Source organism: Gavialis gangeticus, unplaced genomic scaffold (genome assembly GCF_001723915.1).
Source record: "Gavialis gangeticus isolate Ggan-Ray unplaced genomic scaffold, GavGan_comp1, whole genome shotgun sequence".
In the NCBI taxonomy this organism is placed as follows: domain Eukaryota; kingdom Metazoa; phylum Chordata; order Crocodylia; family Gavialidae; genus Gavialis; species Gavialis gangeticus.
In genome coordinates, this window is record NW_017729029.1 from 59288506 (window position 1) to 59300307 (window position 11802).

Consider the following 11802-nt stretch of genomic DNA (forward strand, 5'->3'; position numbering starts at 1 on the left):
GATAGGGTTTGAGTTGGAGAGTTAGAGGTTAATATGATTAGTGTCCGTCTCAGCCGTTAAAATCCTCCATTCATATTTTTGTTTTCAGAATGGAGAAACTGGGGGGTGGGGGAAAGAATTTGAATTGAAAAGAAAGAAATTTTGCTTAAAATGTTTGTATTTGCTTTATGGCCCCTCTCATAGCTCTTGTCTACTTGAGCTGTATCAAGTTCATGCTTTTTGCCTAACCATCAAGGACCTGCCCACCTCCACCCCTCATCTTTGCTTTCATTTCCCTTTACATTCTTCTTGTTTACGCACTTCAAAAGCCCCCTCCCAACTTCCCCCTTTATATGTAAAGTATGCTTTGGAAGTCATACTTTTTTTTTCTATCCTGCTCCCTTTTCTTAGAATCCCCCTTTTTTAGTTTCTGATTCCTCTGAAAATACCCACCAATCCAAAAACCATTCTGTGATGACTACCCTTTCTGGTCTACGTACATGCAGTCAGTAGAGTAACTAAGGGCAGGCAAGCAGGACACCAAAAAAAAATCAGCCCCGGTTGCTGATTTAGAAGGGGTGCCAAAATGGTGGCAACAGCAGTAGTCCATGTGTTGGGGGGAGCCCATGCTGCTACACCTGTAGCTGGGAGCTTTGAGTCTCTGGGGTCAGGTAAAACTCTCTTGTAGCTGGCACAATCCCACACCACTCTTTGACCTCCTTGTCCAGGGTGCCGAAATTTCTGTTTACACCTGTGCACACAGTATGTTAGTTGAGATGAACAGTGGACTCACCAGTGCTCAATCTTTCTTTTCATGGCCTGGCTGGGTGGTGCGTGGTCTGTCCACAGGTTGTATCTGGTGCGGGGGCAGGAGGGTGGGGGAAGGCCCAGCCTTGATCCAGCTGCATGGGGGAGGAGGGAGCATGCCTGACCCTGATTTGACCTCCATTGGAAGGGGAACGGCCCAGCTATGATCTGGCCTTGTGGGGAAGTAGAAGTAGGCTGGCCCTAATCTGGCCTCATGCTGGGGAGGGGATGTGACCAGGCTGTTACCCAGCTGCATGGGGCTTGGGAATTTTGACCGGGGGGGAAGGGTAGTAGTATTAATTGCCACTGCTTGCCTGGTGCTAAATTTCCTGACTCATGGGGAGCCCTGCGGGCCAGAGGCCATGGCCGCGTAGGCTGGATTTGGTCCCTACAGGCTGGATTCGGCCCATGGGCCTGGGGTTGAGCACCCCGGTCTAGATCACGTCCTGAGTACAGCATGTGTTCATGTGCGAGCTTGTTAACATTTACTCCCATTTGTAGTTTGGTATTTAGTGCATCACTAACATTTCATCTTCCGTCAATAATAATTTACAACCATCTCCATACCAATGTCTCTTTTTGCAGTTTATTTTGGTTTTAGGTTTTACAGTTGTTCCCTTTCTGAATCTGACTTGGACTATGGCATAATCATGATTCCTTTTGTTCCTTGGTGCTTCTTGAAGGTCGCTTGTAGAGAATGGAAGTAGGTGGGCTCGTGCCTTGTTTTCAGGCCTCTCTTGCATACTAGAAGGAAGCAATTTTTAAAATCCTCCTTATTTATAACATTGAGAATTTAGGCTATCTTGAACAATTGCAAAAGAACGGAAAACTGATGGGATTTTGATATCAAGGGGGGTGGCTTGATTACAGTCCTGTCATTTTTATTCACACTCTTTATAAATCTGTGGTTTTGTTTTTAATTTTCTGACAGGTATTAACTAAAACAGTAGGGAGGAAAAAATCTTTAAAGGACTCCCCACCTAAAATCTCTGAGTCCTCCAACATGGAAAGAAACACTGTTACAATTTTTCTAAACACAGTTAAACAAGCAAAAGGAAAAAAGAATTGGGGAAAGGATAAGACTTTATATACTGCATTTACTCGAATAGAAGATGACCCCGATTATAAGGTGACCCCTCAATATTTAGATTCCATATATGGAAAATTTATAAGTTTACTATCATTTTCCAGGCATAGAATCTAATTATTGGACATTTGCCTTGAGTTTGTCCCCTTCCCACTGCTACAGCAGGGAAAATTAAATTTGGGGGATCAGGTAGCCTTCTGTCTGCTTCCCCCCAGTGTTTTCCCTTGGGAGCCCCTTCCTCCTCACATTACTGTCAGACCCTGCTCTCCTTGAGCATGTAGAAGTGAAAAGCAAAAAAAAAAAAGTAGCCTTGAAATTAATTAAACATGGTTGTAGCAATTTGCATATAGTACCCATAGATGTAACTCATTCAGAATTGATGCATGTTACTGTTTTTGAAACTGCTGCGGGTTTTAGCACCGGTGTTTCATAAACACAATTTTGAGTAGCACTAGTGTCTGGAGAATAATGGGACTATTCTGGCCTGAAAAAATAACAGAAGAGTTATGGAAGAAATCTGAGGCATTACCAACCATCTTCAATTATTTTTAAAGTGACTGGGCTTTTTATATGTGGTCACATTTGTACTAGCTGATTTGGCTAATTAGCCCCCACTCATGACTGGAATTGGGTGTTTTTGTCACGAATTCTGGGATTCTCCAAAAGTTTATGTGCAGATGAGGTGCAGGGCAACCTGGTTCAACTTCACTTTGTACAGGGTGGCACCACACTAATCATATGTGCCAGGCTGAGAGAGGGCGTGCAGTTTGCCCACTGTGGACCATGTGTTTTATAGTCATGCTCAGTGTTGACTCCATTTAATCAATTTCATAGTTGGTTTTGATTGCAGTACTGAGCACATGCTGCTTTTGGCAGCAGTTTAATGACAGACAGTGGGTGCATCTACGTGTTCATTAACGCGCTGTAATTGGTATTAACTGCGTAGTAGCACAGGAGCATTTTTTTTTTGTGATGCTAATGCACAGCAGACTAATTCTTCTGCACATTAGCATGTTTTTTTTCATGCCGTGCCAATGCACAGTAGAATCAGTCTACTGCTCGTTAAGTGTCACATGTAGATGTGCCCGGTGTATTTAATCAGATTTCCTTGTATGCTATCATAAGATGAAGGGCTTTTTTCCTCATGCCTGGGGAGGGGGTCGGGTGGGAAGGGGAGGGGAAACCTCATCTTGTATTCAAGTAAATATGGTATGAGCACAAAAACCTGGAAGGGAGACACAAACATGACTTGTTTTTCTTGTCAGGTACCTTCTGAAAACAGTGTTAGCAGATTATTAATGTAGTGCCTCCTTAAAGCTGTAGTATATTCTGGGAATTACTTCCAGAATTCAAAAAATCAGTGGCATGCTAATTAACAGTTTGCAAGGAAATCCTAAGGAGGGAAATAATTCTTCTTTGCTACCTCAGATTTATAGGGGGAATGTGTTCTTTTCTAAAATGCTTTCAATTACAAGTAAATCCTGGGTATGGATATAAATATTGAAGGCCATGAATAAATTATCAAAGCTGCCTTACTCTGTGCTTTTTCTTTGGAATCTGAGACATTGCCAACCATCTGAAATTATTTTGAGGCAAGTGGATTTTTAAAAATATTTTGTCACATTTGGACCTATTGGGTATTAGAGCCCATTGAGATTATCTGTCAGAGATGTTACAAGTATGAATTTGACTTGATTTACAGGTGTTAGGAGATTTCTATAACTAGTGATTTCTCATGACACTTGGCATTTTCACGCTTCTGGAATAAAAATGGAGGAAAATGGAAATGCAGTACTATTCATCCAGTGTGGTCAGCAGTAGCTGGAATTCCAGCTGTAACCCTGCCTATTAATTTCTTGTTCTGTTGTCCCTTTTCATGTGTCCTGAGTTTTTCTTTTTCCCCCTTTTCTTTGGTGGGTTCTACTTTGGAACTGTATTTGGTAAGGCATCATTCTTCGTTCCCAGTATTCTTCATCTTTTCTCTTTTCTTATTTTATTCATAGATCATATACTGGATTTCTTCTGTAGCTCTTCTGTGACTTTTTCAGGCCAGAATAGTTTCATTATTCTCCTCAAACAGTTCGGACATACTTCTAATTTATGCACACTTTTAGACAACAGCATTTGGGCCTGTAGAGTACCACATTTTTTACGTTTGTTTTTGTAATGTAACTTTTTTTGTTTTTTGGTTTTATGTGGAAGATGAAACAGATGTTTCAAAATGGTTCAGAGACTTGGTTTGGTTTACTGATTCTGATGTCTTTTCTCACTGTCTCAGTTTGCTATTACTTTACTGTCCAAATCTGTAAACTCTTCAATGTCTTTTTTTCCATTGTTATTGAATAATGATTGGGGCTCTTATTTTCAGTGTTGAGACTCATTAATTCTTTTTTATGTTACCTGTATCTTAGGTCTGATTTTTATACCAGTTTCTATGAGGAACTGATTTTTGAGCATATTTTCCTTGTTCCAAGATATTTATTTTTATAATCAATTAGAATCAGCCATGAACCAAGGGAAATTAAGCAGGGTGAAAACCTGTCTTGGATGCAGAGGAGTATTGGCCATTTGTTATTAATGCCCTGATTATTCTCAGATCTTTTCTTCGGTCTACAGAATGCCAGATGGTAAGGACCTGATTTCAGTTCACGTTGTTTAATGAAATGTCAGGAGTTAATAAAGTTAATCACCATCCCTGAAATTACATGTGTAACTGAAACATGGCTAGATAATGCTGCAATATATCTTTAGCTCAAACATATCCTGTTATTTAAATACAAGGAGTATATAAGGTTTTCCACTTTAAATCAGGATTCATCTGAGTGTATTTAGTTTTCATCAGAGTCTGAGCCTGACTTAAGGAAGATACAACTTGTGTTTCTTTATATGGGCTGCTCTACTGCATCTTAAAGTCCTTATCTGAGCTTCAGGGTGTGTGTGTACATGAGACATGTACTAGGAGTAGACTGATTAGCTCTTCAGTAAAGTCTTGGCATCTCCATGTGCAGGGCTATTAGGCTGGAGTAAACTAATAAACTCTGCAGTAGGGTAATACTTGTAAATACAAGTACTATCCTACTGTGGAGTTTTTTACTCTGCAGCAGCATATATAGACACTGACGTGGCTGACTGGGGCATGAGGGTGCTTCAGTGCAGGTGCTGCCTGCTGGCTAGACCCACATTTGAGCACCCTCATGCCCGAGCCCGCCACTCCACAGCATATTGAGCCAGGTCAGAGTGATCCTGGGCTGGCAGGCTGACCCCCTGGGCCCCCTGCTAGCCAGGGCTACTCCGACCTGGCTCAGCATGCTGCGCTTTTGGGTACCTGTGTAATCGCAGCACCCGGGAGCAATAATATGCACATGTAGATGTTCCTAGGGAGTGTGTCAGGGTGATTGAGACTGGCTCGTGCAGGGAATACAGAGGCTGTCCTCTCTTAGCTAAAACCTGATAGCTACCATAATGCCTGTGTGACTCTCCCAGGTGCTTTCTAGCTTAGCACACAACTGTTTATGTACAGGATGCTGTTTGGGATCCTGTTAATGGGTACTCCAAATGCTGGTAACTAGTTATGCTGGTGGTGAGGAGGTATCAGCTTAAATAAAGAATCCTGACAACTATCACAGTGTTTTCTGTTTTCCTTTCCAAGCAAAATTTAGGGAAAGATTGTAGAATCCTCAGACTATAATTGATGTCAGTCTTATTCTAGGCCTAGGTATGGAATGAAGACTGCCCTGGATTCATTGCCTAATGGTTTACTTCTGATCCTGGGTGAAGATTGGATGTGCATCTTCTGCTTTTTAAAAATGACTAAAAGATGCTTCAGGTAATATTACCCATGATTTACTTATCTGCTGATGCTAGTAAAGATAGGTGACATTGCTCTACAGTGGTTGTCTTTCCCTCTTTTTTGAAGATCTAGTGAACTGTTCTAAGCAGCTGTTCCCACCTCCTGAGGTTCTTTCCTGTCCTCTCAGCTTTCCTTGCTCAGTGGTCTTGTGTGGTTGGGCAGACGGGGTGCCTTCAGGTATGTATGTAGGTCATACACACCTAGTAAGCTCCCACTTCAGTGAGCCTGGATACTGTAGGTGATTGCCTTTTCTCTTGCCTAACCAAAATTGAAATGTGATTCAGAGGTAATTTTTTGGGATGAGTTTTTAATAAAGGTAGCATGGGGCAACAAAGGGAGGACATGATAGAAATAGCCTTTTCTGTTGATTTTGGTGAGTTTTCCTACTTTTTGCCATTCAGGTTTACAACGTTTGTGTCTTTTGGAACCTGCATCTACCTCTGTAATAGCTAAGGAAAACTAATCACTTGGCAGGATGATTGTGACCTTTTCTGAAAACAGTCTCATTAAAATTGTTCTTTTCTTTCATCAGTGCAAACTGAGTTGCTGTAATGCATTCTGTTTTGAATTGCACGTTAAAGCCACTTGAACACTTCAGCTGGTAAAACAAGTAGGCAGCTATAGTCTAAAAAGGGTTTTCTTCAGGGACCTTACTCGCTTCTAGTCATGGTTCAAAGTGTCTGGGTTTGAACTGCAAACTGTCTCAGTTTGTTTCCTGTGCATCTCTTCGCTTTGTTTCTCTTCTCGCATCTTATTCCAGCAGTTGAGAGCAGCTGTGGTGTTTGAACTTACAGTCCCTAAAAATATTTGTGTACTTCAGGGCCTGGTGGAAGGCCTTGTTATTTGGAAGCTGTTTCCTTGCCTTTAGTCTGCAAAAGCAAGTTTGGTGGATTTCAAGGCATTCCACAGTCTGCTTTCTTATACGCTGGCCCGTGAATGCATCGAGGAATGGCAAACAATTTGAGTAGCAATGATTTCAGTCTTTGTGTTTTGGGAATTTCTAATGTTAGTGTTGGCCTATCTTTAATTTTTTTAATGGTTTTAATAGACTGAATTTTGCATGCTCTAGAGCTCCTGATAAGTTCATGTGTTTAAACTAAAATAAGTAAATTAGAAACAAACTTGGGAAAAAAAATAATAGTGGAATGGCAGTAAAATCTGAAATCTTGGATACAGTTTGTTTATTTACTTAAGTGTGGAGTTTTTTTTAATGCCTAATGGAACCACTTAAATAACTTTGTAATTTGTAACTTTTTAAAATAAGTTCTTAATGTATTCACTGCAGTAAGATTAGGCACAAGGGCTCGGTATACACATTCAAAAGCCCCGAGGTAGAGTCAGAGTTATGCGGTTTTCAGCAAGGAGCGTAATTTAGATTGGTAGGGAACAGAACACACACTCACTCCTTGGTGAGGGTGGGGGTTCAAATCTTAGGCTGGGTTCCACCATTTTTAACTCGGTCTGTGTGCTGAACTTCTGTTTTGTTACAGGTTTTGTGTGTTGAACCTCTGTTCTGTTTGGGTATAGACCGGGTTTTCGATCACTTATACCAGTAAAAATGTGGTATCTGTACCTGGCCAAGATGTGCACAGTATTATAATTCTGATCACCTCTCGGTATTTTTTCTGTTCATTAGGTTGACTCTGAGGAGGATGTGGAGGAACATGCACAAGAGCAAAGGTAAGCAAAGTCCAAACATGAACGCTGTAGCTCATTCCAGTGTATAAAACCACTTTAGAAAATATTGAAATGTCATTGAACAAAAATGTTCTGATTTATTGTTTAGGTTTATTAATATACTTTTCCTGGTTCTTGGCATGGCCAAGGGGTTCTCAACTTTTTTCTTCCTGAGGCCCTCCTAGCAAAAAATGTCATGGCCCACCAGTGCCACAGCAACTGTTCTGCATATCCAGTATGCAGGGCAGGGTATAGGTGAGGTGTGGGGGCGGAATGGGGTATAGGTGACGTGTTGTTTCCCTGGATTTGTGGGGTCCCACGGTGGACACACAACTGCAGCCTGGCTGAAACAGCACAGGTAGGAGCCATCTTTGCAGCCCATCAGGTAGGACCTGGCACAGGAGAGTAGAGTGGGGAGACGAGACTTGCTGCTGCTGCTACCGGGACCCCTGCACCAGCTGCACTGCTAGCAACGCAAGGAGTAACAGACTGGGGGGTTCCGGGGGCACGCTGCTCTCGCCTTCTCCTGCCTCCAATTGCTTGCATGCCAGGCCATGGCTCTGCCTTGCTGCCCTGGCCCAGCTGCTGCCACTGCTCTCCTTAGGCTGTGGCTCTATCCTGGAGGAGAAGCGAGGTGAGGGGTAATGCAGACCCCCTGAAACCTGCTCATGGTCCCCCCACCCAGGGGTTGCAGATCCCCAGCTGAGATCTGCTGAGTTACAGCGTTAGGAGTTCAATACTAATATAAACTTAACTGTTATTATTGAAACTAGAAAATAAGATACAACCTGCATAAGACAGATAAATGGTTCTTTGCCTGCTTTCTTTTTTACCTTTTCTCTCTCAAACGTATGTAATTATTTTTTTGCAAAAAATAGTAAAGATTTAGACATTTGTGAACTGGCTTTGTGTACTTTTCATGGGACTGGTTGAATTAGGGATCAGCCTTAAATCCCAATGGCAAATTATAATATTCTCAGTGTTAACATTGTCCAAATGCTAACACGCAGATATTAGTGTTGGACAGAGTAAAAGAGTTATTATAGGGAGAAGCCTTGTTTCTTTCTTATCATAGTATCATGAACTTCCAGTTTTTGAAAACAGATAAATGATAAAGTACTTAGAAAGTGCAGTCATCTGTATTAGTGTTGGATCCCCTATTCTGAAGGATTGTATAATATCTGCAGTATTTATAGATTGACTAAAAAAACTGTTTCCTCTACTACTTGCATATCTACCAATAAAACAGTTCCTTCCTTTCATATATATTAGTGTGGGTTCAACTTCCTGTGGCATCTAAGTCCTACAAATAATGCAGCTTAAAATAAACCTACTTTTTAAATCTTATTGTAACAGTGATATAATAGCTGTGGTTGTCCAGAAACTTGCTTCCTCTAGCCCATTGCTAGTGAAACACAGAACTTGTTAATTATTTGTGGGGTGGCTTCACAAGACGATCTCTGTCTCGTAATTGAAAATAGTGTCTTTTTTCTCTAATGTCTTACAGAATGACAAGAATGATATTAGGAATATAATAACAGAAATATAGAGCACTACTTGCAGTTCCTACTGGTGTGCTGTGTGTTTCATAGTCTCAATGTGTAGCTGCTGTGCAAACTGCTTCGTTTGGTAGGCAGAATTTCAGTCATGTTTCCTGGTAGAGAAGTACGAGTCAAGTCTTCCCTTGTTATTCAGGCAAGTCTTTTATTGATGATAGTGTGTGTTTTGCCTGAAAATGACTAAAGTTGTTTTTCCCCACACCCCCTACCTGAAGCTTACTAAGTTTTTTTTTCTGCACAAAGTTTTCAATGTATATCTAATCAAGTTGTCCTTGCTGAGATGTAATTGGGAGCAACAGTGCCAAATGACATAAAGAAGATGTTTTCTGTGCTTCTCATTAGTGGCCAGAAACATAAGCCTTAAAGGGAAAAAATTATTTCCTGTTTGCTTTCTTTTGAAGACAAGAGTGACTCTGGTCAGAGTGCAGTACTGGTTTTCCTTGCCAACCACAGTTTTGAGTATCTGCGCTTCAGAGAAGGGGGTGGTTCAGTTGGGAAATATACCCCCCACATCCCCCTTGGCCCTGCTCATGCCTCACTTGTCCCCACAGCCCCTGCTCCCCCAGCCCTGCTGGTTTTCCCAACCACAGGAACTTTCAGGAACCTCTAACCCCTATGGTTGGTGAGGGAAACCTGTAGTAATACAAACATTGTTGAAACTGAAAATCATTTGATATTTGTGATACAATGCAAGGATTTCAGCCAGTTTAACCATTCATGTTGTTTAAAATATCTCAATGGCCAGTCCATTTCACATATGAACTCCTGTTATGAAAATATCATTTGTCAACTTTACTGATACCTGATTGAAAACGGATGTCAGCGACTGTTGTGTTTTGGTGCTGCAGGAGGCTTATCTAAGTAGTTCTTGATTGGCTCTTGATGAGTCATTTAAACTTTTTTTTTGTATGCGCTACTACATGTGAAAGTTATTTGGACATTATAAAGAAGGGCTAGAAAAGAGTCTGGAAAAATACTGATCAAGTAGAAGTCCCCATTTTACTTTGTTTCCAGACAGACTTTCATTCGTTTGGATTATCCTGTTGTATGCTGAAATTCTGGGAACTTATTTGCTTTTCCTATAGCAGAGTGGACAAGAGCCTGAAAGCTGCAGTACGTCGTATTGATTTGCTGGTAGCATCCTTTATCATGCAGTCAGCAATATACTGTAATAAAGATACAGCAGGCAGTCATGAGGAAACTCTCAGAGCATTAGAAGCAAAATTAACTTTGTTCTAAAAGTAGCATGTAGAACAGAAAGTAATGCTGAAGGTGAATATATAGCAGTCCCCATGGTTGAAGCAAGCAGAAGGGTTCAGCATCTTGGGACACATGGAAAAAAAAAAAAGTCTTATGTTATCTGTAATTTTGAATTCTACTTTAATGGGCTCTTTTGGGAGCTTGTTAATCTAATTTTAGAAAGAATGTCACTAAAGCATTAACAGTCTGTTAACTGACTTCCTGTACATGTTCATCTTGGTATCATCCATTTCAGATGTTGGGTTTTTTTTGTTTTGTTTTTTTGTTTTTGGGTGGGTTTTTTTCAAATGTCAGGAGCACAGAGGAATGGATTTATTATCCTTGTAATTAAGTTCCCACATTGGCTGAAGCGGAGACCACTGGGAAAACAAGAATATGGAGATGGTTGCCAAAAAACACTATTTTGTCATAAATTTTGGAAAGAACCTTTAATGGATAAGTCAGAAGTGGATTGTTTATAACTCTGTAGGCTGGCAGTAGCTTCAGTGAGATGAGAAAGGAGATGGTGCTAGTTGCCTAGCTTACAACCTCAGATAGGAGACTCTTTGGTAACTTTCCTCTTTTTTGGCTACCTCAATGGGAGTCAAGGGTTGGTAATGATGCCAGCAAGGAGTTAAATAGTTGGATATATTATTTTGGACCACACTTTTCAAAATGAAAAGCTTTGCTGCTTTGGAAAGGACCTGACATGCAATTTTAAGTTTCTTTAAAAAAAAAAAAATCTTGCCTTTGGGGAGAGGGAGTGAAAGATGCTTTATAAAAGGAAGTTGTCGTAGGTTGTTATCAGCATATGAAAGTTGATGGCAAAAGTTGACAGGAAGTTGCTATTTTTGCAGTTTGGTGAATCTTCAGTATAAACAGCTGAAAGTGGACATGCAAATACTACTTGTTTTAATTAAGGCAAGATAATGCCTGTAGCACATCTCAGCTTGCTAAACTAAACAGAGGTGATATAGTAAAATATGCTGAATCTTCCAGCCAGACGCAATTTATGCAAGACCAAAAAGTTAAGTTCAGACAACTGAAAGAGGTCATATGATGAGGCAAGCTTTGATGAAGGCTATTCTTGATATATAGAAAACACTAACTCTTAGGGCCAGAAGCTTTCTAGAACTGGCGACTTTGGAGGATTTAGCTATATTTGTTTTTGTCATCCAGCTTTCTCACACTAGGGGATGCATATATCCAGAGAGATATGGTATAGGCAAGTGATAAACAGAGACCAAAACTATTGAAATAACCACATTTTGACTTTAAATAACTAGTCTTTGGAATAGATGGGAGAAAAGGACATTTTTATTAAGGCTTATTTTTAAGCTTGTTTACAGTTTTAACACTTTCAAAGAGAAAAGTCCTTTGACTCTTTCAGTTAGTGTTTTTAGAGAGAGAATTTACACTAGAATTAGATTAACTTGTATAAATTAGTGTTGCTATGTCTGTGCACCCTTATTTGATAGAAAGATGCAACAGTACTTAATGAGAGAAGAAAACTGAATAGATCTGTCTTGCTCTTCAGCTGTTTCATATATGTTACTAATGAATTGCCTGCCAAGAATGACGGGGAGGGCAGGGAATGTGGGGGG

The 11802-nt window shown here is 40.5% G+C and overlaps 1 protein-coding gene across 4 annotated transcripts in view; it reads left to right on the forward strand.

Moving 5' to 3' along the window:
• The first annotated feature begins 1774 nt into the window (after positions 1-1774).
• The window catches only part of KIAA0922 (KIAA0922 ortholog), a 141424-nt gene continuing 131396 nt past the window's right edge, over positions 1775-11802 (forward strand). For all 4 annotated transcript variants that reach the window (XM_019521669.1, XM_019521670.1, XM_019521671.1 and 1 more), the window contains exons 1-2: positions 1775-1915; positions 7360-7403. In XM_019521669.1, the coding sequence (XP_019377214.1) occupies positions 1790-1915; positions 7360-7403 (170 nt within the window). In that variant the 5' untranslated portion in view covers positions 1775-1789. The remainder of the gene's footprint in view (positions 1916-7359; positions 7404-11802) is intronic.